Source organism: Sphaerodactylus townsendi, linkage group LG03, assembly GCF_021028975.2.
Source record: "Sphaerodactylus townsendi isolate TG3544 linkage group LG03, MPM_Stown_v2.3, whole genome shotgun sequence".
In the NCBI taxonomy this organism is placed as follows: Eukaryota; Metazoa; Chordata; class Lepidosauria; order Squamata; family Sphaerodactylidae; genus Sphaerodactylus; species Sphaerodactylus townsendi.
Genome location: NC_059427.1, coordinates 87,811,945 through 87,838,166, shown reverse-complemented (window position 1 = coordinate 87,838,166; position 26,222 = coordinate 87,811,945). Strand labels below are relative to the sequence as shown.

Sequence of the window (26,222 nt, the reverse complement as noted above, 5' to 3'; positions counted from 1 at the left end):
AATTTTAGTTCCTGCCTCTCTAAAAGCAGTGGAAATCATCCAGAGATGTTCTAATTCCATTCACAGATAAATACCCTTCACAGATAAATACCAATGGTCGTTTTAAAGGTATTTTAAAATTTATTTAAGAAAATAAAAGTATTTCCTAGAAAAATAACTAGAAAGGTCAGCTTGAAAGTTAAGAGACATTGGACTGATAATTTTTTGCCTTTTTGTTTTGCTATTGCCAGAACCAACTTATGGTGATTCCATAGGGTTTTCAAGGCAAGATACATTCAGGGGTAGTTTGTCATTGTCTGTCTGCCTAGAGACCCTGGTTCTTTGGTGATCTCCCATCCAAATACCAACCAGGGCTAATCCTGTTTTGCTTCTGAGATCTATCTAGGTCAAGGCAATAGAACTGAAATATCTGGAAAAGGATTGCTAGAGGGTTGCAGATTTGGAGAGAAGATTTTTTTTTGACATGCCTTCAGAGGTGCCAGTTTTCTTTTTTTAAATTCAGGTATGTGGGAAGAACAAATAGGAAAAGTGGTTTCTTTCACCCTCACTGCAATTGAAGAGAACACAAAATTCAGTGTGTGCTTTTAGCTTGACCATCATTGGGTTAGAAGTTACTAGCGATGGGAAAATATGAGCCCAGGAAGAGACCTGGATAGTCAATGTTTCAAAAACCAGATTATTTGATGACCAAGTAATTTTTCCTTTTCTGTAATTAGCTATCCTAAGCAGGTATTTAAATAAATTAGTGATGTTAAAGATAGACATTCCAACCACACATTGGAGTGGTTTAGGATTTTGCACATGTTGGTTTCTGTATAATTCTCCCTTTCATGTTAAAGAGTGTCTCTTTGGGAGAGATTTTCCAGTCAAAAGAATGTTAGGTCTTATTAGCATCTCATTCAGCTTAGTGACCTGCCATATGGGGAAGCCTTAGAAAGTGCCCCCTGCTGTTAGTGTTGTCAACTATATTTTTTAAAAAGAGGACTTTGTTATTGAGGCAATGGCTTTGCGCATCATAATGTTGCTACAAAGCTTATTTCTATTCTGAATAGGATTGCTAATTGAATTGTGGGAAGAATTTAATTCAGAGTTGTACTAGTTGTCCAGCATTTTATACAGGAGATTGTCGAAGGCATAAAAAATGATTTTTCAAAAGTTATGGTGCTTGAGATAGGAATTCTGGACTTGGCTACTAGTCATTTCTAAATACCTTAATTGTGTGTGCATTTATACTGTTATACCACACTTACATTTTTGGTGTATATATAACATGTTGGGGGGATATCCACTGGCTATTAGCTTTGATAGTTTAGTGGAACATCCATATTCATTGGCAGTAGTATTCACTGAGTAGCAGGTGCTAGGGACAGCGCGCAACAGAGCGCCATCTAGATACATACGTTTTCTAGAAATTTTGAAGCCATGGCCAGGGCGAATGCTTTGTTTTCTAGGAACAAATATCAATTTGGGTAACAACTGAAGTATAAATAGTCGTTTTCTTATCAAACTCAAACTTATTTTAATACTCCATTGAATTCTACATTCTTATTTATCACAATGGTACTTTATAAATTGATCTATTTGTAAATGGTACTTTATAAATTGATCTAACAGGTCAAACAAAATTGCATATATTCTCAATACTGGACACAGAAAGAGGCAGACTCTTGCATTTTGCACTTTAGTTTTTGCCACCTGGGAAGCAGGAAACAATGAAAATTGAAAATGGAAACTATGCTTTTGTAGCTACCTCATGAAGGTTCATTATTTTGACTCAGGAACAGCATATCATCCCAGTATTAGGAACTATTTGGATATTGTGGTAACAATAGAGAAATGAAGGCCTGGGGAAAAACAGACTAGGGGGAAAATCCCAATTTTGGGGGTGGGTGGGTTCTGAGAACTCTCCTCCCCCCCGCTCATTTTTTCAGTGGGAAAACTGGAAAATCGTAGGTCTACATTTTGTCTGCCTGAGGGAATGAAATGGCTAATGGGTAAAGTAGGGTGAAGAATGTAGGGAATGTCATCTCCTATTCTACATGGAGTAACATAGTAATCTAATCAGCCGGCTGTGGTTATTTAGAGTCTGTGCAGCCGCATATACCATTCAAAACCTGGCTGGATTGACTCAGCCATTCTTCTTCCAAGTCAAACAAGGAGAGCACAGTTGCAGTTTTCAGTTAGAGGGCTTTTTCAAAACCTTTGAAAAAATATCCTTATTTCTTTTGGAGTGCTGTAGGAACACACCAAATAATGCTGAAGAATAAGGTCTTCAGCCCATATTTCCTTTTCCTTATGCAACTTGTGCAGGATGCATTTATTGACCAGCTACAAAGAGATTATATGTAAGGCTGATTATCTGCTGATTAGTGGAATCAGTGAGGCTTCCCCTCAGCCCCCTGTGTGATTTTTGCTATGCAAGGAATACTGATAAGGAAAGTCTGCTTCTGCCCCCTCCCCCGGTAATGTGCCAACCTTTGATTGAACAAATACTGATAAATGCATGTACCCTTAAAGGCAAATCTCATTCTCTTTTAAATAGATTGTGACCAATGCAGCAGTAGAGTGCTAAAGACAACCATAGCTGCCTAGTTGATGCACCTGCAGAAATAGGCTCTTGCCTACTAAAACTTGTGCATCATTAAATGTGTGGTCTGTAAGGTGCTATTATATATATGTTCCTACCTAATTTTGGAAGCCATCAGATCAGAGCTGACTTATAGCAATTCCATAAGGTTTTCAAGGCAAGATACTTCAGAGTTGTTTGCCACTGCCTGCCTCTGGATGGTGACCCTGGACTTCCTTGGTGGTCTCCCATACAAATAATAACCAAGGCCCACCCTGCTTAGCTTTTGAGGTCTGGCAGGGTTGGAGCAGCCTGGAATAGCCAAGTCAGGACTCCTCTACTTTACAGAATGATATTAACGCATATAGAGATAGTGTATGGGAAACGGTTTGAATACACAAAAACTCTAAAAGATTACAATGATGTGAATTTTTTCCTTTAAAAAGCTTTTCAAACACTAAGAAGAGTTGGTTTTTATACCCCTGTAAGTTTCTTTTTATCCTCTTTTCTTTACCTTTGAAAGGGGTCTCAAAGCAGCTTACAGTCACCTTCCCTTTCCACACACACCCCACAACAGACACCTTTCCCTTTCCGTCCCCACAACAAACACACAACAGAGAGGGTGGGGCTGTGAGAGTTCTGAGAGAACTGACTAGCCCAAGGTCATCCCGGAGGCTTCATGTGTAGGAGTGGGGAATCAAACCTGGTTCTCCAGATTAAAGTCTGATGCTCTTAACCCGGCATGATTCTGGCTCTACAAATATGAGCGAATGGGAGCCTTTTAGCTAGCTAGATGGAAAGTTAGATGGGATAAGGATTTATTAGCCTCATTTAAGCTTGGTCATATTGGTCAAGTCACTTAACTTACCAGCCAAGTGAATTGGTGGAAGCATGAAGACTCCAGAGGTCAGTGCATATTCATGGAGCTCCTTTGCCTTCAAGGGCTCTTCCATTCAGTTCAGTGGCGGTAGTAGTACGTTCAGAACAAAGGGATGCATGCACAGAACTTCCCTACTGCTGAAGTAACATGTAGGACATTGAATCTAGGTTTATATCTGTGCCACCAAGGAATAAGATCCTCAGTTTAAGGTGATGCAACTCTCTTTAAGTCAGTAGAATTTTATGAACCAGTAGATTTTATTCACATTTTTAACTAGATTTTTTCTTCTGGTTAGTTTGGTATTAGTTTTAAACAAATAGTTTGGAACAACAATAAATTTATTCCAAAGATCTTGGAGATCTTACAGTTCAACCCTGATTTAACGGGCAAATCGGCCACTGGAGGAGGTACAGGGCCATGTGGGCACATTTGCCCACTCTGCTGGCATAAGAGGCACTTATGTTGGCGGGGAGGGCAAACAGGGAGGTGGGCAGGTGCCAACGAACTCTGTGGCACCAAGCCCAAAAGAGAGTGTATGCTGCATAGCTGCGCTGACCTAAATGGGGCTGTTGGTGCAGCTGGGGGCAGGCTAGGGGCATTCCCAGTGATGGAGCTGACTAGTTTTTGCGCTGCTCTGCCACTGGTGCAGCCCTGAGACTTATGTCACGGAAACAGTGGTGTAAGTCTGTTTTCTCTATGGAGCTCTTCAGGATTTTGAATTTCCCTCCTGCCTGAACCACCTGGAGCCCTTTTAGAAGTGCGGTTCCACTTTTGCTGCACCATTTCTGGGCACAGTGCAGTCCCTCCAACAGCTGGATAGTGCTATTAAAAATTCTGGAATCTCTCATCCTTTATTATCTCCATTTAGCTTTAAGCAGGCAATACTCTGTTGTGGGAAACACACACACACACGTGACATGGTCAGCAAAAAGCTATAGGAAGATGTTCAGTTGGAGTTTCAACATCATAAAATATCTCCAATCCATCTGTAGTGTCTTTTTCTCTCTCCAAAATCTAATGGCCCTGAAGTGCAAGGCTAGTTTAATAACAGCTGTTCCCCTGAATTACTGGAGAAAAGTATTGATATAACCATATTGTCAAGAAGTAATTTTAATCATGTTTTGACAGGGCAATTCTTTATCGCAGTGTGTCGGTAAAATGTTTATGTTACTTAGCTGTTATTATCCTTCATAGTGGTGTACTAAAACATTGCACATGTGCTGGAAATGAAGGCTGTGCTTATGATTTTATGATTTAATATTTATGGGAATTCTTCTGCAGATTGTCATCTTCTCTGAGGGATAATAGCATCTTGTGGTCTTGTCATCAAGTGCAATTTTCTTCTAATGGTTGTTGTGATTAAACCACAAACAAAACTATTTTCCGAAGTTTTGTTGTTCTTTCCTTCCTTGATCCTAAAAATGTGGAGCAAATGCTCTCTAGGCATTGGTATCTGAGTGAATACCATCCTGGTGGATTTAACTGTCTTTTCATGAGATTTTTTTTTACTTCAGCAAAAATACTTGCATATAAAATGTACTGTTTTGATCATAGCATTTCCCTTGAAAATGCTCAGAAGTATTTAATGGGAAATGATCAGGCCCTTGGCTTGTAGGACTGCCAGGTCAAAGAGGATGACATAGTGAACAACTGAAACTTGAAATCTCAAGATGCAGTGAGAAACCAACATGATGGAGCTAGGATGATAGAGCTAGTATGATTCGACCACAGCCAGTTCCCTAGGTGACCTTGGACCAGTCCCACTCTCTCACTCCAATCTCTCCCAGAAGATGGCTGTTGTGAGGATAAGATAGAGGTGAATGACAGTGTATGCTTCTTTGGTTCCTTGTTGGGGAGAAAAGTATGGTGCCAGTAGCTAAATAAATGATTTTTAGTCCTTCTTTTCACCCTTCTCTTCCGTTGTTTTGTAATGTGCAAGACAATTTTTGGAGGAAGGGATGTGAATAACAGGATTGAGCAAAGGAACAGTCTGAGAGAGCTGTAGACTGTTTTTTCCCCATGGCATTGAAAGTTAAAATTACATGCACATTCTCCAAACTGCAACCAGTACTATGTATTTTAAGAGGGAAAGCTGAATTTCATCTCATGAAATAGATTGCATAACTCTAAGTGAAACCATATTTGCAGTTTTGCTAAGACAGTGTGCTATAAAAATTCACATGGTGCCTTAATTTATCTTTTGATATAAGAGGTTAGTACAACTGTTTATGCAGGTAATAGAGATTTGGTTTTGAATCCAGTGACTATAAGCAGTTGTTCAGCTCTTCTGGCAATTAAATGCTTATGGAAAGATGCAGTTAACTGTTGCATCCTGAATATTTTTAAATATATTTTATTAGGCTTGCTATCCTGCCCTTTCCCAGCCAAAGCCGGATTCAGGGTGGCTAACACACATAATAACACCATACAATTTCATATAAAACATAGCAAACAAGTAAAAACATTTTAAAACTGCAATTTAATATTGTACTTCTGAGCCCTTTGGGGGAAAACGGCCAATAAATCTAATAAATAAATAAAATAAGATGGCAACAACAGAATTACATCCCTTCAGCACTCTTGTCAGGACCCGAGATACCTTTCCTTTCCACCATAAGTAGATTAAATGGGGGGGGGGGAAGGGGCAGGGGGGAAGGCCAACAAAATGGAACAAACCATAGCTGCCTCAACCCAAGACCCAGTGGAACTCTTCCCTGCAGAATTTTACAGGCCCTGTGGAATTCACTAAGATCCCACAGGACCCTGATGTCAGCAGGTAGAGGGTTCCACCTAGCCAGAGCCAGGGTCAATAAATAAATACTTGAAACCAAACCATATACAGGATACTCCTCTTTGGCATTGGATTTGAGCTGGCTGCACATAATTCACAAAACAAAAGAAAGAATTGTGGAAATATGGATGCACTGAGACACATGGAAGAGTTGTTCTACATAAAGATGTGACTGCAGCATTTAGTAGATACTTTTGTAAAGATAAATGCAGTCCAGCAACCCATTTCATATTACAGTATATGTAATTAAAGAAACTCAGTGGGAGGTTGGCCATACAGAAAATTTGAACATGAGCATAATTTCTGTAGCTGTATTACACAACAGCCAAGTGTGAAAGAATAAACTCATCTGAGCATAGTTTTGGTAGTTGGGGATACTTTTCATCATCCTTTGAGGCCAAAAATGAGTTTTATTTATTTATTTAATGCTTACATTTGTACCTTGCCTTTCTTCCCAATGGGACCCAAAGCAGCTTACATCATTCCCTCCATTTTACCTCACAACAACTTGGTGAGGCTTAGACTGAGAAAATGTGACTGGCCCAAGGTCACCCAGGAAGCTTCTATGGCACATATGGGGATTTGAATTTGGGTCTTCCAGATAGTAGTCTGGCACTCTTAACCACCGTGCCACACTTTACCACGATCCTTTGGGTCTCCCTTCCCCTTCTCCCACTGAGTTCTTTTACTGCCTCTGATGTGTCAGCAAGGAAACCTGAGAGTTCTGCTTCATTTTCCTACTGTAATGTAATCTATTTATTTATTTTTGTCATCAAGTCACAGCTTACATATGGCAACCCTGTAATGTTTTCTAGTCATTAGATCTCAGAGGTGATTTGCAATTGCCTGTGTGTTAGACCCCTTGTATTCCTTGGAGGTCACGTATTCAAATACTTGCCATGGTTAAGACTGAGAGTGTGTGACTTGCCCAAGGTCACCTGATAGGTTTCCAAGGCAGAGTGGGGATTTGAACCGGGTTTTTCCAGATCCTGTTCTGACACCTTAGCCACTATACCACGCTAGCTCCACTTTATTACTCTTTTGCCCTGGCTAGCATGCTGCAACCAACCAACTTACTGTGCCAGAAGATCCAGGAGCAGCAGCGTAAAATACTGCAGATTTTATTCCTTTCCTCCCCAAGCTGTGGCACAAAAAGTTGTCAGCCTGGTTGCCCCCTCTACAGAAGACACAGCAGAGCCCACAAGTGGAATTGCTAGTCACAGCCTGTCACATTTGGGCTCAAAAAATGAGGGGAGACTGTCATTTTGAGCCCCCTGAAGAAACTCAGGGCTGTCCTCAGTAGGCAGTGAGACAAGGCACACTTTACTTATCTAGAGTTAATCAGGATGGGGCCCATGAGTCAAGAGAGGAAGAAGTTCCCATCAGCATTTGATGCTTAATGAGGTACTTTTACGGATAACCACCTGGTCCGTCAGGAGTGGCCAAGCCAAAGGAGCCAAAGGTGTGGGAAACATCTCTACTGAGATCCAACCCCCCTTCTCCCTGCAAGTGTAGTCAATTAGTAAAGCTCCTGCAACTCCTCTCTTCCCACTTGAGGCAGACCCTGGCCAATTAAGATGGCCTTTAAGAGGCCTGTTTCTTCCAGGCCCCATTCCCTGGAGGGTTCCCCAAACAGACATTTGTTCTTGGAGGGATACAAGGATATGGATGAGGATTCCGACAGATAGCACAGTGAAACCTCAGTGAGGATTCCATTCATTTAGAATCCCGACAGGGATTATTTGCCCCAAATAACCTCCCTCCCCCCTTCTCCTCAGTGCAATGAAGGCTTTAGAATTCCAAATGAAAAACTCCTCAAAGCCAGTGAGGATAAAGGATATTTAAGAAGCAAGGATTTATTCCCTAGGAGTGGGTAAACTGCTTCCTAGATGGAGAACAAAGTCTTCAGAACATATGTATTTCCCCTTAAAAAGCCACCCCACTAATCAAGACTAGTTGCTGCTACTGTTTTCAGGAGTACTTCTGCATCAAGATGACAGAAGTACTCTAGAGGACTCTTCAAACAAAAAGATGAAGATGGCTCTCAACCACAGCGCTGTTGAACTTGTGATGAAGGCAGCCACTGCTTTCCTGATGGTAGAAGCATCACTGGCCTGGGTTAAGCTCTTAATCGCAGACTCACCCAATAAGTAGAAAGGTTGCCAATTTCCTCTTGGTTGGAAAGAGGAGTCTATGGCTGATGTGAATTTGAGATCCTTGACTTTCTCATTTAGAGCAATGGTCTTTGGTGTGGTCACATGGTGCTTCTTATGATTCCACAGTGGGGAGGGGGCCCATGACCAGACTATCAAAATATCCCTGGTAAATTATTTTGGAAGAAATTGGATGGTGAACAAGAACAAAAGGAAAGCTATCCCCTTCTCATTTAAAAAGGAGAACAAATACTTAAGCAGCCCAAGGATTTTTTGGCCTCTGTAGGCCAAACAGAACCATATTCATATGTACCAATAATTCCAAGCCACCATTGGGTTCCTAAGGTTTTCAGTCAACAACCGACATCTCCAGTTCAAAGTGATTTCCTTCAGCTTATTGATCCTAAGGGTGTTGTATTGGTGGTAGCAAGCCTCTGCTTCAAAGAGATTCACATCTACCTAATTATGGATGACCTACTCATAAGAGCGTCATCCTTCCAGAAAGCCTCTCAGGACATCACTGAGAGTCTGTATTTTCTACAACTACATGGAACTCTAGTCAACTTATCCAAAAGCCACCTGACATCCTCACAATCCCTACTTCACCTGGGAGTTGTGATAGACTCAGTATAGGAGAAAATGTTCTTCCCACCACACAAGTATGGAAACAGACTCAAGCACATGCCTTGTTCATCAGGTAAAGGCAGTAGTTCTCCTGGGGGCGAGGCTCGGGCATCCTGATTGGGCGATTCCCAACTCATTCTCAGGGAGGCAGGACGAAGTTTGTTGTCACTTCCTGTAGATGGGTTGGGCACACCCCTTCTGGCCCCAGTATTGTTCCTGCCTCAGGACAGGGAGGTCAGGTCTTGGAGTCTCTCCAAGCCCAACTAGGATCCTTTCCTAAAAAACTCTAACTCTTCGTATCTTTGTCTTCGTACTGTAAGTGTGTGTTTTTCCTTGTTTGTAACCCCTCCCAAGCCCTCCGCCCAAAAAAGGAGCAGTTTAATCGGGCCCTCTTAACAATGGCCTCTCTGCGCTCCTTCTCACCGCCCCCATCTGAAACCTTTGCCAGGGCCACGGCAGAGGGCAAACGAGCCTCCACTCGTGCCGGATCAAAGCACACCGGCCAGACCCGCTCCACCGCCAGCCCCGACAATCCCAAAAAGGGAAGCAGCAACGCGCCTTCCAAAACGGCCACGAAAGAGGCGCGCAAAAAAGCCGCGAAAGAGGGACCGAGTGCGCATGCGGCCAAAAGAGCGCACAGCGCAGACGCAGCCCCCGCCAAGCGCCCGCAGCGCCAAGACAACAACGATCCCTCACCCTCCCCAAGGAGCACCACCGTCCCTCGGGACGAGGCTGGTATAGTTCCGTCGCAACCTCCGTGCTCCCCTCCACACACCACCGACAGCCAAGGCAGAGAGCGTTCCGGCTCGTCTGTGGAGAGGGGGGGCGGAGCCAGTTCAGGCAACGAGGAGGACGCTCACAGCCTCAATGCCGACACCAACGAACCGATAGATGCCCCAGGCAGAGCTGCTTCCACCAGGCAAGATCGGGAAAAGAGGGGAGGGGGGCCCTCACTCTTTGATATGAGCTCTTGGGCAAATTCTTCCCCTGCATCCTTAATGAAAGCCTTCAATAAGCACATTAGGCAGGAAATGTCCCTGCGTGAGAAGGAGAAAAAGAAATCCAAGCGCAGGGGGCGACGTAGATCTCACAACAAAGATAAGCATAGAAGACATCACAGGTCTAGGTCTTCCTCTAGCTCTCACAGCCCCATCTCTTCCGCATATTCGCGCAGGGACCCCCTCAACACAGAAGAGGATAGCAGTGAAGGAGAAATAGTAGACTCTTCTGATCATTTCTCAGAGGGAGAGGAAACCAATGTAGAACCTCAGGAACAGTGCCAAAGATTCTTCAAACAAGAAAACCTGGCACTCATGATGGCGAAGGCCATCTCGGCCCTCGAACTCCATGACACCGCAGATGCGGAGGAACCATCCACCTCCTCTGGGCCCAAAAAACCAGTAAAAGGTGTCCCCAAGGGGAAGAAAGGGATCTTTCCCCAGACAGTGGAAACCCCTAGAGCTCTCCCATTACCCGAGTATTTCGAGACAAAAATTAAAAGGGAATGGCTCCATTTAGACATTAACAAGAGCTACCCCTCAATTCTGAAAAAACTATATATTCTGCCGGATCATGTCCAATCCATGATCGAGGCTCCTCTAGTGGGCGCCCGTGGTCATGCCCACAGTCAGAGGCCCTAGTTACCAAGGCAGGACAAGGCACCCTAAAAGATGCCTCCGACAGAAAGGGGGACGTCACCCTCAAAAGATTACATGACAGGTTAGCCCTTTCCACCAGAGCACTAGCTTCCTCAGCCACTATGGCTAGGGCCGCAATCGTCTGGGCACGCCGCATCCTAGAGATAATCCCAGCCGAGCACAGAGGTATCAGGGAGGGCATGGAAAGGATGCTTATGGCGGTCTCATACTGGGCAGATTCCACCTTTGACGCCCTCCTGTTGACATCCAGAGCCCTGGCCCTGGGAGTCATAGTCAGAAGGCAGGCCTGGCTCCGTGCATGGCAAGCAGACTTCCAGTCTAAACAGGTCGTGGCCACCTATCATGGCTCCCGCTTATTCGGCCAAGAACTAGATGCAGTCCTAGTGGAATCAAAAGGGAACAAAAAATCTATGCCCAGGTATGTCAGGCCAGACCAGGGTTCTTCCTTTAAACCCTATACCTCCTTTCGGTCACAAAAGACGCTAGCCAGAGCCCCTAGGGATGGTAAAAGATGGTCTTCTTCCAATGCCTTCCGCAGACGAAACAACACTAACAACAACTTCAGCGGTAATAACTCTTCCTTTCGTAACTCCAACTACAGACAAGGCAGGGGCGGAAAATCTTTCCAACCCGATCGCTCCTCCAAACCATGACTATCACGACACCCCAGTCGGCGCCCGCCTACAACACTTCCGGCACATATGGACGGGAATCCACGTCAACCGCTGGACCTCAGAGGTGGTCTCCACCGGTTACCTAATAGAGTTCTCCTGCATTCCAAAGCCGCGCTTTCAAACCTTCCCAGTACATCGCAACCAAATAAAAAGACTCAGAACCCAACGGGCCATCCAACATCTACTCAGAATCCAGGCCATAGAGCCAGTGCCGACTTCGGAGCGTGGATCCGGAGTATACTCCCATTTCTTTACCGTGCCAAAGAGGAACGGGGACTGGCGAGCCATCCTAAACCTTCGGTACGTAAACAGACATATCCGTCTTCGGCGTTTCAAAATGGAGACCCTCAGATCCATTGTAGAGAACCTCCGGCCGGGGGACTTCCTCACCTCTCTGGATCTCACCGAAGCATATCTGCACATCCCCATCAACCCATGACACAGATCCTTCCTGAGATTCGCGGTAGGAGAACTACACTTCCAATACAAAGCTCTACCCCCCCGATACGGCCTCGCCACCTAAGCGCCCATGTGTGTTTCTACAAAGTCCTCCCACCAGCACCCATCATGTGCCTTCGGGAACAAGCCATCCACGTCCACCCTTACCTGGACGACATCTTAGTCCGATCAGAGTCCCAGGAAAGAGCCAAGACAGATCTGACCACCGTCATGGAGTGCCTCGATTCGCATGGTTTCTTGGTGAACTTGCAAAAAAGTTCCATCGTCCCCTCAACTCGCATGGAACATCTCGGGGCAGTGATAGACACCAGTCTGAACACTCTCTTCATTCCCCATGCCAAGGCCCTAAAGATCCAACGCCTGACGGCATCCATTCTCTCAGCCAAAATAGTTGCTCTACTTCAACTGGAAAAACTGATGGGACTCTTTATATCGATCATAGATATGTTGCAATGGGGCCGCCTTCACGCCAGAACTCTCCAGAAGTTCCTGCGACCTTACCAGGGACTCATCATGCAGAAGACCAACAGAATGCTATCGATCCCTCCAGACCTTCGGCGCAGCCTAAGGTGGTGGTCACAGCTCAAGAACCTATTAACAGGCAAAGTCTACCTACATGGAGACAGAATCCAAATCTTCTCAGACGCCAGCCTCAGAGGTTGGGGAGCTCATATCCACGACAACATAGCCCAGGGCACTTGGTCTCCTACCCAGACCAAACTCCCTATCAACCTCCTAGAGATGAGGGCGGCACGCCTGGCTCTCCTTCACTTCCGGCCCCTCATCCAGGGACGACATGTTTTACTGAGAACGGACAATGTAGCGACCAAAGCCCACATCAACAATCAGGGGGGGTCGCGATCTCGTCGTCTCTACCAGGAGTCCCTCCATATCCTCAACTGGGCAGAATCCAACCTCAGCTCCCTCTCCTCAGAACACATCAAGGGGAACCTGAATGTCGAGGCCGACTGGCTAAGCAGACAAACGATCATGGAAGCGGAGTGGATGCTCCATCCATCAATCTTCCAACTAATCACCCAACGATTCGGGACCCCAGAGGTCGATCTGTTCTCCTCAGAAAAGAACCACCAGGTGCCAACCTTCTTCACCAGGTATTACCACCACTGGGCAGCAGCAACAGATGCCTTGACCTCTCCGTGGCCTCAGACCCTTCTTTATGCCTTCCCTCCACTTCCCGTCATCCCCAAACTCCTGAGAAAAATCTGGAGGGAGAAAGCAGAGGTCATATTAGTGGCTCCATGGTGGCCGAGACGACCATGGTTTTCATCCATTCTACAACTCTCCAGCCAACCCCCGTTCCGACTGCCAACACCTCAAAACATGCTGTCTCAGGGCCCGATCACTCACCCAGATCCCAGCTGGTTTTGCTTAACCGCTTGGCACTTGAGCGTGCTGCCTTAAAAAAGAAAGGCTACTCCAAAGAAGTAATAGACACCATAGTGGCCTCACGTCGTCCCTCCACCTTACGCATCTATGATTCTTCATGGAGATCATTCGTGAGATGGGCCAAGTCAAACAATACAGACCCGGTACAGGTGCTAACATTCCTCCAGGATGGCTTTAAGAGGGGCCTCAGAAGCTCAACATTCAAGAGACAAGTGTCGGCCTTAACTACGGTCTAGGGTAGACTGCAGGGTGTACCAGCCTCGAAACACCCGGACGTCGTGCGCTTCCTAAAAGGAGTACGTCAAAGTCAGCCACCAGTCTCTCACCATTTTCCGTCATGGAAACTGAACATTGTCCTGAACAGCGGCTCCACAAAATCCCCCATTCGAACCAATCCAATGGGTTCACATCAAATGGCTCCGCATGGCTTAATGCTTTTGGTGGCCATCATCCAGCCAGAAGAATTTCCGAACTAAAAGGAGCTCTATCGGTGAGAACTCCACAACTGTGTGTGTTCCATAAGAATAAGGTGGTGATAGCGCCTGGGCCCAACATTCACTCAAAGAAGTAGGCTCTCCCTTTTCATCTAAAACAAAGAAATTGTACTTGCGCTGCTCCTCACCAAAAACACCCCAAGGAAATACTTTGGCATTCCTTAGATGTTGGGAATTGCTAAAAGCTTACATCATCAGCACAGAACATATTAGAAGGACAAGAATCACTTCTAATTAGCGTGTCATGGCAGGGGACACAAATGTCTACGCTGCTATCAGCACAGCAATGATCTTGCATCGTAGAATCATACAGATCGATATTAAACATACCCATACCTCCAGGAATCTTTTCCAGCACATTCCACAAGAGGCGGCTTTTGCAGCTTAAGCATGGCACTTCGACGGCTCATACCAGTGGAGGACATATGCAAAGCAGCCACTTGCTCCTCCGTCACAACATTCATAAAATATTACAAGCTACAATCCCTAGCGGACAACGACACCGCTTTTGGCCACAGGGTCCTAGAGCATATTTTTGGTGAATAATCCCACCCTACAGGGACACTGCTCTGGGAGGTCCCAATCAGGATGCCCGAGCCTCGCCCCCAGGAGAACGGTCCATTGGTATACTTACCCTGAAGGGGCCTTCTCCTGGCGGGCGACGAGGGCATCCTGGCCCTCCCTTAACATTCACCAATCTCACCTAGGACACAGCATACCACTTTTAATAGGACAGAGTTCCCTAGCGTGGGACAGTTAATCCTTCCGTTTACAAAACAACGCCTTTCAGCCACTTAGGCTCCATGTAGTTCAGGTTAGATACCGTTAGTATCAGTTCCTTCACTATTACCCTATGTTATGGTTGTTGCTTCCTGTTATACTCACGTGTTGTACAGTTTTTCTTCTCTCTCTATACTACTATGTTACTCCAATACTGAGGCCAGAAGGGGTGTGCCCAACCCATCTACAGGAAGTGACAACAAACTTCGTCCTGCCTCCCTGAGAATGAGTTGGGAATCGCCCAATCAGGATGCCCTCGTCGCCCGCCAGGAGAAGGCCCCTTCAGGGTAAGTATACCAATGGACCGACCTGATTGTACTGACCCAACTTCAAATCCAGAAGATAGCTACAATAGAAACACTCCTGTGGACAAAGTCGCACTCCTAAATACTATAATGGACCTACTTCCATTTCAAAAGGACATTTCTGCTAAATATAATCTCTGGGTCTCAGTGGACCCGTGCCTTCAGATCAGTTTGGAGTGATGGGTAAAACCACTAAATTTATCGAAGTGCCAAAGAGTCCAGCAAAAACTAAATCAACCATAATTACAGATGCAAGCCTGTCTGATTGGGGAGCCAATTGTAACTTGGACCATGTATAGTGATTATGGTCACAGGAGGAATCTACATTTGGCATAAAACTCTATAGCTCAGAACCATTTGGCAAACTCTCTTTAACTTCCAGGATCAACTGCTGCACAGGAATGTGAGGATCAGCATGACAGTTAAATCATGCCAAATCATACATAGACAAGGAAAGAAAAAATTCAGCATACTCCAGGTGGAAAGATAAAGGTTGATTTATTGAGTGAAACAGAGGATTGTTGTATTTGGGTAGACCATAGCACACGGTGGACAACCTTGACATGGTTTGACTCAACAGACAATAAGTATCACTTGGAGAAGCAGTGGTCATGACTCACCCAGGGGCTGTGTTTTCATCTCCAGAGCAGGGAGTGATTGTCAGGACAGCTGTCCCAGTGGTGTCTGGCTTGCAGCACCAGGCCAAGGCATGGGGCTATTTGCTACCCAGCTGGGTTCTCAAAGGTTGCATTTGGTTTTACTCAGTTTTCTTTTGAATGTATCTATCACAACTTTGATTGGTGGTTAGGACATTTGTTGGGGGAGAGGTGCCTGTGCACCAATCTCCTACAATTTGGGGACCTCCTTAAGGGCATGCTTAGCTTGGGGGCTATTGGATGGCTCTTCACACCAGGTGGTAGAGGGAACCATACAGTAGTCTTTGCCCATGTGGGACCCTGAGTTTGCTACTCCGCAGTCCCCCCTCCCCCACATATATGCAGGTAGCATTGGGGGGGTAGGATTTATTGGGAGGATGGCAATGCTGGATCAGTCCCCATTCTGTGCCATTGCTTTTGTGGCTGCATTCAATAAAAGTTGTGACCAATTTTCTCCCAAATCCGGTGTAGACTATTTGTTACCTCCTCATCTTTGCTCCTACCCCTGTGGCTGAGCAGTACATGCACCTGCAGGTATTCAAACATAACAGCAACTGGCTGGGGAAACCAGTGACAGAACATGCAGACCCCCCCATCCTTCTTCCTCAGCTGTTTCAGTTATTAGGAAGTGGCGCAAGCGGATGCCTTAACAGTCCTTTGCCAATAGGCCTTCTGTAAGTCTCCCTCCTGTTTCCAACTGTCCCGGAGAGGCTTGAAAAGATCATTCTGGGGGAGACTGATTTGTGTCCTACAATACATCATTGTCTGTGACACCTCTTGTTCTCAAATCAGGTAGAACTGTCTCTTTAATTTTCTTGGCTCCATTCTTCAGCCCACTGGAAGAGTATCTGTCTCCAGATAACCTCAGTTTTTGAGATTTCTTAAAGAATCATTTGTTTCATGTCCTATGACTCATCTTTTTCCATAATGTTGTCTGGACAAGGTTCTCCAAACCTTCACTAGACCTCCCTTTGAATTGTTAAGAGAAGTGCCTCTTAGGTTTCTGACCTTTATTTATAAAGCTGGCAGTCATTATGCTAGCTAGAAGGATCTCAAATCTCAACACACTTTCCAATATTTGTCAGGAGATATTTATCGTCCTACACCTTATTTATGGCGCTCTTGCCTTGATTGCTCAAGGCAAGAAAACATCCAAAGCATTCCTAAGCAGATGGCTGCACCAAAGTATAGTGGCAGCCTATGAAGAAAAAGGGTAAATCTGCACATGAGCATTGTGGCATATTCCCTGTGATGTGTAGCAACATCTGCTTCCATTAACATAAATGTCCCAGAGCAGCAATGTGGGTATGTGTCTACATCTGTTAGAGCAGTGATGGCGAACCTTTTTGAGACCAAGTGCCCAAATTGCAGCCCAAACCCCATTTATTTATCGCAAAGTGCCAACACGGCAATTGAACCTGAATACTGAGGTTTTAGTTTAGAAAAAAACAGTTGGCTCCCTCTTCCTCTGCCCCATCCACTCAAGCAGGGGCCAGCCTGCTCTAGCCTCCAGCAAGTCCTGCGCGCACTGCTCTGTGCCTCTCTAGCATCTCTGCCTCCTCTGCGCCCCCCACCCCCCGGCTGGCAGCCACCTGGAGCATAGGCACCAGGTCTGCCAGCCGAGTCCTCCTGCTCACCATGGTGCATGCACGTCGTGCTCAGTGGCCCAGGCCAGCCTAGATGGAGGGGTGTGTGTGTGTGATTTTCTGCCCCCGACATGATGAACTCTGTGTGCATGTGCCCACAGAGAGGGCTCTGAGTGCCACCTCTGGCACCCGTGCCATAGGTTCGCCATCACTGTGTTAGAGGCTATAAGCAGGATACCATAGCCTCAGCAGACACAGTGTTTGGATGGAGGATCCTGCAGAATGTCCTGTGTCGCATGTTTGTGTATTACATGCAGTCCCCCAGAAATTCCTGTATAGCAATTGGACATCCCAGCTATAACAATTATTCCCTCAGTTCCAGAAGAAACTGTAAAGGTTCCTTCTGTTTGGAACTTGAGGGTGTCATTTTGTTCCATCCTGAATGGAGGGCATTCTGGGGTTTTTTCAGCCTGGGAAAACTAATGTTCTCTTCCCATTTGCCACTGTTGGATACTGTATTTTAGAATATTGTCTTCTTCCTTGGCATCTCTCTGAACAGTTTACCACTTGTGGCTATATTATCTGTGTGGCAGTGCATTCCTCTTTATTTAGTCAGGGGTAGGGAACCTGCGGCTCTCCAGATGTTCAGGAACTACAATTCCCATCAGCCCCTACCAGCATGGCCAATTGGCCATGCTGACAGAAACTGATAAAGGGAATCTATAGTTCCTGGTATCTGAAGCCTGTTCCCTCTAGAATATGTATCCTTGCATGGTCTATTGGGGCATTGTAAGTCTCAGAATTAAGTAGGAGCAGCTACAGAGGAAGAAAGAGCCAAAGGATTGTGACTTGTTTCCTGCCTCACAGGTTGATGGGAAAGTTTTCTTGACTGTAAAAATGATGCCCTGAAGTTTCATATAGAAGGAACCTTCACATTAACTGACCAATGTCCTCTTCCATTTACATCCATAGTAGGTTTTGGTGTACAGCTTGAGTAATTATTCTAAAACCTTGATGGATAACCCTTGAATATTATTGGTACTAATGGAAAAGCCCGTTTCATGTGGAAATAAAATCTCTAGGAAAGGGGGGGGGGGTCAAGGAAACCTTTTCCCCCAGCAACCCACTTTCTTGGCCGGCCTCCCTCCCTCCCTCCCTCCCTCTTGCTCGCCGTCTGCCTTTGCTCTCCAGCCACCCATGAATAAACATGAATGACCCATTCTGGTGGTTGGGGATAGAAGAGGGGATTGCCCGGGCTGGCAGTGTTCTCTTGTAGACACCAGTGGCAACACACTCTGCTGCCATTGTGTGCTGCCAGTGGCGGGTGGCTTGTGGCTTGTGGGGTGGTGGGAGGGCAGGAAGGAGGCGGGAATCTTGTCACGGGTGGGTAGAGTGAGCTTGATGTTGGGTTGGGGGAAGGTGGGCGAGAAATGGACATTCCACCAATGGTGCGCAGGACTGAGTTCTGTGCACTGATTAGGGGGGGGGGTTCGTTGTCAGAAGGCGCCAATTGCTCGCTGCTTAGGGAATTATATATGGTCAGATGGTGAAATGAACTCACTGAAGGGAGCAGCTACTGCGCAGGTAGTATTTCAAGCAGCTGGGTGTGGCTATTTGCTTACCCAAGCCTTCATCTGCCATTTAGACTTTTTACATGGTTGAGGTCTGCAGTCGGTTGTCTCAGATAAAGCTTATTCGTGATGAAGCCAGGGCTTATGATCTCTCTCTTTCTAATCACAGGCTGTGGTTTGATCAGGAAATCTTCAATCTCAGCTTTGTGTGAGGGAAATGGGAGGGAGCATATGATCCTGAGTACTCCTGGACCATACCGGTCACTAACTGTGCCTTAATTGTGACAGCTGAATATTTCAGGCATTCTGATCTCCAAAATGTTCTTTTAATTCTTAAATAGAAGCTCTGCAAATCAAAATAATCACACTAAAGATTTGTGATGTTTCTGGATGAGGCCTCACATATTTCAAAAGGAATTTCTGCAGGCTTCTTGATTTGCACCATGACCCAAGTCATGCAGGCAAGAAAGTGTTGTAAACTTTGCTTTACTATTTAGATGTATGGTGTTCTTGAATTTGCTGTGCCACAGTAATGAGCACTATTTGGTATTGGATAGTTATGATTGACATGAATACTACAGGATTAAAAAAATACATGCATTATCCATCCAGGTGAAAAAGAGATTTGGAAGAAAAGATGATGCTATGCCTTAAATTGTAATAATGATCGGAGGGGAAGCTGGAGAGATTCGGGGCTGGCGGTACTCCTCCCTCTTCCTCAGCTCTGGCAAGGCCGCCACCTGTGACCAGGTTGCTGGGCTGGGGCCCTTAACAGCAGTGCAGGTGACCTCGAGGCCAGAGGTGAGGGGGACGGGGCATGGCAGGGAGACCCACATACATACCCACCTTACATACTTGCCTACCAACCTGTGTGTGTGTGTGTGTGAGAGAGAGAAAATTGTAATAACTCAGTGATGTTCTTTTTTTACCTGTTAAGCCCTTTGGTAATTCTCTGACATTAGGCTAAGAATTCACTGGTATAGTTGGGTTAATGCGATGTGTGGATATCCTGAGATAATAGTGATTTGGCACCATAATGGGTTTCCTGAACTGTAAGTGTAATGTTCAATTTCTTTTGTTACAGATGGAAGAGAAACGGCGAAAGTACTCGATCAGCAGCGATAACTCAGACACGACTGACAGTAAGACCTTTAATTCAAGGCTTTGAACAAGATAACTAAACAATTCACCTCCAGCAGGGAAACTATTTGAATAATTACTTTGCAGACAGCTGGGAAGGCTACATTTCACCGAGTAGTCCCTAAACAATAAATTGTACTCAGGGAATTGTTTTTCAGAAATGTGGTACTGGTATGTAAGAAGTTAATATCTATTTACATACCTTGTTGGGAATGTCTTCTGTTTGATGTAAATGTCCTTCACTTCCTTTGTCTATTGTAGGCAAGAGGAAACCATAAAGTTGATTATAACATTTTGACCCTGGCCAAAGCCCTTTGTAGACAGTACATTGCAGACCATCATGAGAGCCAGTGTGGTGTAGTGGTTAAGAGTGGTTTGATTCCCCACTCCTGCATATGTGCAGCGGACTCTTACCTGGCTAACTGGATTTGTTTCCCCACTCCTGCACATGAAGCCTGCTGGATGGGCTATTCACAGTTCTGTCAGAACTCTCTCAGACCCACCTACTTCATAAAGTATCTGTTGAGGGGAGAAGAAGGGAAGGCGTTTGTAAGCTGCTTTGAGGCTCCTTATGGTTAAGAAAAGTGGGATATAAATTCAAACTTTTCTTCTTGTACATGGGAGAAAGAAAGCTGTTTCAAATGAAGCTACTTCAAGACTTTGTTGTATAACTCCCTTAAGGCAATCTTTCTGCCTTAGTCCACACCAGTCAGATATTCACATTTGGCTAATCAAGTCAAGAGCAGAATGGGCAAAAGAAAAATAAATTGTTCTTGGGATTAAGCAGGTAACCTGAAGGAATTTGTTGAGGTTGTGGAATACGTGTTGGACCGACAATATGAGCATATGCCATTAAAAGGGTCAAATGTAACCAAGCCGATGTATTGCATCCTGTGATTTGGGGTACAAGGACTATGTATTTTGCTGCACCCCCACACATCTTCCTAGAAAATGAAGGCCATAGTTATGTTTACAGTTACTCTGCAGGAGAGCATTTGTCAACAACTAAAATATCACCTACTGTATAAATTCCAAAGTCCCACAGACTGTATGGTTTAATACTTTGATTAAATAACGATTTAATCCTCAAAAGTGCTGGTACATAACTTCAAGGATTTTGTTGTTGTTGGTTATGTTAAAACTAAATCCTGGTCAGCAGTTAGGTTGGGCCATTTTAACAAGGAGTAAAAGGGCCATTTCTATCCCTTAGAACAGACTGCTGTCATCTCAGTATCACATTTGTGGTTCATCCAAGCTACCTTTCTGCCTCTGCAGTTGGTAACTGGAGGTCAGATGATACCACTCAAGAGGACAGATTGGCCTGTGTGGCTCCAAAAAAAACCCCAAAACGATTTACACAAATGAGGGGCTCACGAAACTCATGGAAGAGAATCTTATCTTCCCCTCATTGTGGCTGTAGGCCTCCTTCTCCTCCCTTAGTCCTGCTCTCTTGCCATCTCACAAGAAGGGGAATGTCATCTGTCCCTCATTGGAGAGATCATCCCATCTCTCCCTCATGGAGGGGGAGAGAATCTCTCAGTTTGGCCTGGGTCTTTGGGACGGGGATGGCTGCCACCACAGACAGCCAGGCCTGGAAGTCCATAGAGCAGCCTAAAGCTTCCCCCTTCTCACAGGGAGGATACCTTGCCAGGCAAGGACAGAGAACTGGACCTGGCCATACCTGGAGCTATCTGAAGCTTCCCCCCTCACAGCACCAGGTGGCTCCTTGCAGCAGTGGCAGCCAATGCCATTTTGGAAGAATGTCTTCACATGGGCAGAAAACATTCTTTCAAAAATCCAGGACTTCATCTCCCCTTTTTTAAATTTCAGATTTTTCTTCAGATCCAGGAGTCCCCCAAGTCTGCAGAAAAATCTGTTGGGAGTCAGTCTGCCTCCTGTCTGTGAATTTAAGTATCCTCAGGCAGGGGACAGAGTTGGGAATTTGATATATAGATATGGTGACATGACTTCCAAGAGAGATATTACAGATTCTAGTGATGAGTTCAAGTACCAGATCAGATCAAAGATCCTCCTAATATAATCTTATTGAAGAAAATGGCCTTAGAAACTGTAACTGAATTTACAATTATACTACCAGACACAGCAATGTGGATGTCCTAGGACAGGGGTCTGCAATCTGTGGCTCTCCAGATGTTCATAGACTACAATTCCCATCAGCCTCTGCCAACATGGCCAATTGGAGGATGGAGGCATACATCCTCTGTGTTCAGGGACAGTGGTACAGTTGCATGCCCTTCCCATTCTCCCCTCAACACCTTATCATGTCCTGACCCCTTATTGGTGGGGTTGGGGGCACTTGAACCTGTTGGGTGCCAGAGTTGTTGGAGTGCCTAGCTCTTATGGGCTGTGGTCACGTCTTGGCCACAAGCACTGCTGAGCCCCAGCAGAAGGAGGTGAAGCCTGAGAAGGTGGGTCAGAGGTTGGCTGTGCCTGCTGACCTGTGCCTGCTGACCTGTGGCCGCCTCATTGGGCCCTGCCTCTGAAGCTGTTGTACCTGCAATGGCTCAGCCGCAGAATGTGCGGACTTTGCTCTCCTGGGTGGGTTTTTTGCCCAAGTGTGAGCCCTGATTTGGAAGCTGCTCTCCCTGAGCTTGTGCCATTGCCCTGATGAGTGCCACCCCTCTCAGTCTAAGTCTCCGCAGCTGGATGCTGATAGGCAGCATCCAGTGGTGCACATCCTCCCTTATTGCTGGGTTTTCGTTTGGGTTCATAAACTATCCGGGGTCCCTCCATTGGACCATGAGTTGGGAGTTTGGCCACCACTTGGGGTCTCGCCATTGGCTAGGAATCTGTTTGACAGCCTGTGTGGTTCAGCACCTTAGGGGCATGGCGAGGCATCGCTGATGGGGGCGGGGGGGGGGGGGGGGGGGGAAATTCTCTTCATGGGGCCCTGTGGGCTGTATTACGATTTTGACTGGCATATGTTTACACCAGCAGAAGTAGATGTTCCTTGGCCAAAACAGCTCTGGGAGCTGGCTAACGTTGGCTTTGCAGCCAGGCATGCTCCCTTTGGCACCAGTGAAAGCCTCTGCACCAGAGCTGCACCGCTGCTATGGCTGCAGCGGTGACCCTCCATCATGCTCCCATGCTGCTTAAAAATTATACTTTATTGTGTAACTGAAACAAGGATTTTTTCAGGTTGAGGAATCTGTGCCATAAGAGTAATGACTTCCTCTAACAGTGCACTAGCACTAGTCATATCTAATCCTTTTTTTTAATCGAAGGAAAGGATGGGTGTAATGTAGTCAGAGAAAACAACTTTTTTCAAAAAAAATTGTACAGTTTGCTGTCTCGTTCTGGAGAAGAAAGTCTCTTGAAAGGGCTGTAAACTGTTTTAAGGCAATTCTTTTTTATGTTTTTGAATTATCAGCAAATGGATGGTTTTTCAAATATCCCTACCTAGCATCTTAAATCAAATTGGACAAAAGTGATATAATTAACAGCGATTTGCAGTCTTTGACTGCCTGGAACCTGTAAAGTACACTTATTCTGTGATCACTTGTGTAAGGCACTCATCACTTCTTGCAGAGAGTCCTTAGTGACCAATGAAGAGAAAGACTTGTTGAGGACACTTGAGATCCCACAAGAGTCCTTGCCAGACTGCTTCACTTGAGACCTTATGTCTTCATATCTAAAAATGATCATAGTTGTCACTTGGTAATCATCTTTCGCAAGACTCCACTCCAGTACTTCGGCATATATACTAGCTTGCCACTGAAAACAGTGTTTAAGTTCTGTTCTCTACAGCTTCAGACATTCTGTTCTCTACAGCTTCAGACATATATATATAGCAAGGCCATTGTTATTATCATAGTAATTCTAGAACCATTTCAAGTATTTGCCTTAATACTCTCTTTTAGAACTTCAAGTATGGCTTAATGTATTGTAATCAGGCATTGTTAGTATAGTGTAGTGGACTATCCAGAGAAATATGAATCAGCCTTTTTGCTTTTAAATTTAATTAAATAATTTAAATATTTGGAAAATGTTAGCAACATTTAAATGTTACCAAAAGAAGATCAATATCCCAAGTAAAAGCCTGGATTGGGAGTTGTCCATGCTTCATATTTAGCCCATATAACATGCTGATTTGCAGCACAATAGCCCTGACAACAACAGACAAACAGATTATATTTACATATATAGGATAAAAAAAATTCTCACAAAAATATAGCATTAGAAATGTTTATGCCCCGCAGCACTCATCACTTGATGTGACTATGGGACAATAAGAGTTTTGAGATGTGAAGTCACTATTAATTGATTGACAATGCCTGATTACCAGGAGGCTTTATGATTAGCACTGTGGATGAAGGAAGGAAGGGAGACAAATGGTTTCATAAGAAGAACCCTGCTGTATCACACCAGTGGTCCATCTGTTCCAGAATCCTGTTTCACACAGTGGCCAACAAGTTTCCCTGGCGGGCCAAATTACACAGCATAGAGGCCAAAGTATTTTTTTGATGTTGCCTCTGCATTTTGGAGGTTCCCTTTATTTACCATGGACAGTACGCTCATTCAACCTTCTGTGTCACCAAGACAGGGAAACTACTGATTCTGATTTTTCCCACCTTTTTACTTCAGGGACTGAGGTGCTTCTAATAATGGCAGTATAAGTAGATAGCACTTTCCCTCAGCCCTGTTATCAGACACCAGAAGAAGAAGGGATGACTACTGATTTTTATTTTCCTTTTTTCTTCTTAGACAATCTCCACACTTGGCACAGTAAAATAAATATACTGAGGCAGAAACTTAAACAAGAACTCAAATTTATTAAACAGGCAGGGGAGATGGTGAAGGAAAGAATGTTTAAACTTAGAGATGGATGGTTGAAGCAAACAAGGCAGGAGCCAAGAGATGATATGTGTATTAACATTAATTACACAAAAGAGCTTGGCATATAGACTTATAGTTTTGATTACTTTAGTACAGCACTTAAGATTACTTAGATGGTAGTTTCATAAGATGTTTCACAGCTTGTACAGTTCCTTTGTTTAGATGTTCTGGCTTATGGCTATTCACATAGAGTCCTAACATAGGATGGGTACATTAACTCAGTACCCACACATACAACCTTTAAAACCCTCAAAACAAAACATAAACTCATTACTGAGGTAAACGTAAAGCAAATCCCTACACCCCAGACAAATTGATATATTAGAACTCTGCTCTCTCTAGGACAGTGGTGGTGAACCTATGGCACGGGTGCCAGAGGTGGCACTCTGAGCCCTCTCTGTGGGCACGCGCACCCAGAGTTTGTCATGTGGAGGGGAAATCGCCCCCTCACACACATATATCTAGGTTGGCCTGGTCCGCTGGACTTGATGTGCATGCACCTCAGTGAGCAGGGAGGACTCGGCTGGCAGGCCTGGTGCCTGTGATCCAGGTGGCTGCTGCCTGGGTGGGGGGTGGGTGGGAGAGGTGGCAGAGATGCTAGAGAGGTGCAGAGCGGCGAATGTGGGACTTGCTGGAGCAGGCTGGCCCCTGCTTGAGGGGGTTGTTCAGGTTAAATTGCCGCATTGGCACTTTGCGATAAATAAGTGGGTTTGGGGTTGCAATTTGGGCACTCGATCTTGAAAATGTTTGCCATCACTGCTCTAGGAGAAGTCCTTATTCCAGTTTATTAAGCCTTCAGCTGGCCTTTTGACAAACACTGCCAATATACAGTGTCTGTGTATGATTTCTCAGTCTCAGCACTCAGGCTGATACCAGTAGAATCAGTAACTCTCTTGACTGTTCTACTCCCCTTAGAGTTTAGTTTTCTCTTAGCTAAGACTAACAGGTCTTAATATTACTAAAAAGTCATTCACAAAGAACACCCTGGTGTGGTTCAAGATCTTTCAGTGACTAAAAATGTTCGCTGTTCTCCTGATAAGGAGCTAACCTCCTCCCCCTTTCTACACCATACTGCATCAGAGTGTTGAAGGCCTCAGCCAATCAGGTGGTTCCACTGTTGCCAAGCCTTCCATGCTCAACTGTGAAGGTAGAAGAGTTTGGATTTATATCCCCCCCCCCTTTCTCTCCTGTAAGGAGACTCAAAGGGGCTTACAATCTCCTTTCCCTCCCTGCCCCCCAACAAACACCCTGTCAAGTGAATAGGGCTGAGAGAGATCACTAGAACTGTGACTAGCCCAAGGTCATCCAGCTGACGTGTGTTGGAGTGCACAGGCTAATCCAGTTCCCCAGATATCGTCCACAGCTCAAGTGGCAGAGCAGGGAATCAAACCCGGTTCTCTAGATTAGAGTGCACCTGCTCTTAACCACTATGCCGCTGCTGCAGTTAGTTTGCTATAACAGTATGGAATTTAAAAATCACCTTTTTTTTGCAGTCCGTCACAGCAACCATTGATGGATCTATCCTCATAAATCCATTTAACCCACTTTTTAAAATCATATTTGCTTGTGATCAGTGTCACATCCACTGACAGTGAATTCCACAGTATTGAGTGAAAAAGTA

The 26,222-nt window shown here is 45.1% G+C and overlaps 1 protein-coding gene across 5 annotated transcripts in view; it reads left to right on the top strand.

Annotated features, from left to right (window-relative positions):
- The window catches only part of JADE2 (jade family PHD finger 2), a 214,308-nt gene that overhangs the window by 13,302 nt on the left and 174,784 nt on the right, over positions 1 to 26,222 (top strand). For all 5 annotated transcript variants that reach the window (XM_048487860.1, XM_048487863.1, XM_048487862.1 and 2 more), the window contains exon 2: positions 19,689 to 19,746. In XM_048487860.1, the coding sequence (XP_048343817.1) occupies positions 19,689 to 19,746 (58 nt within the window). The remainder of the gene's footprint in view (positions 1 to 19,688; positions 19,747 to 26,222) is intronic.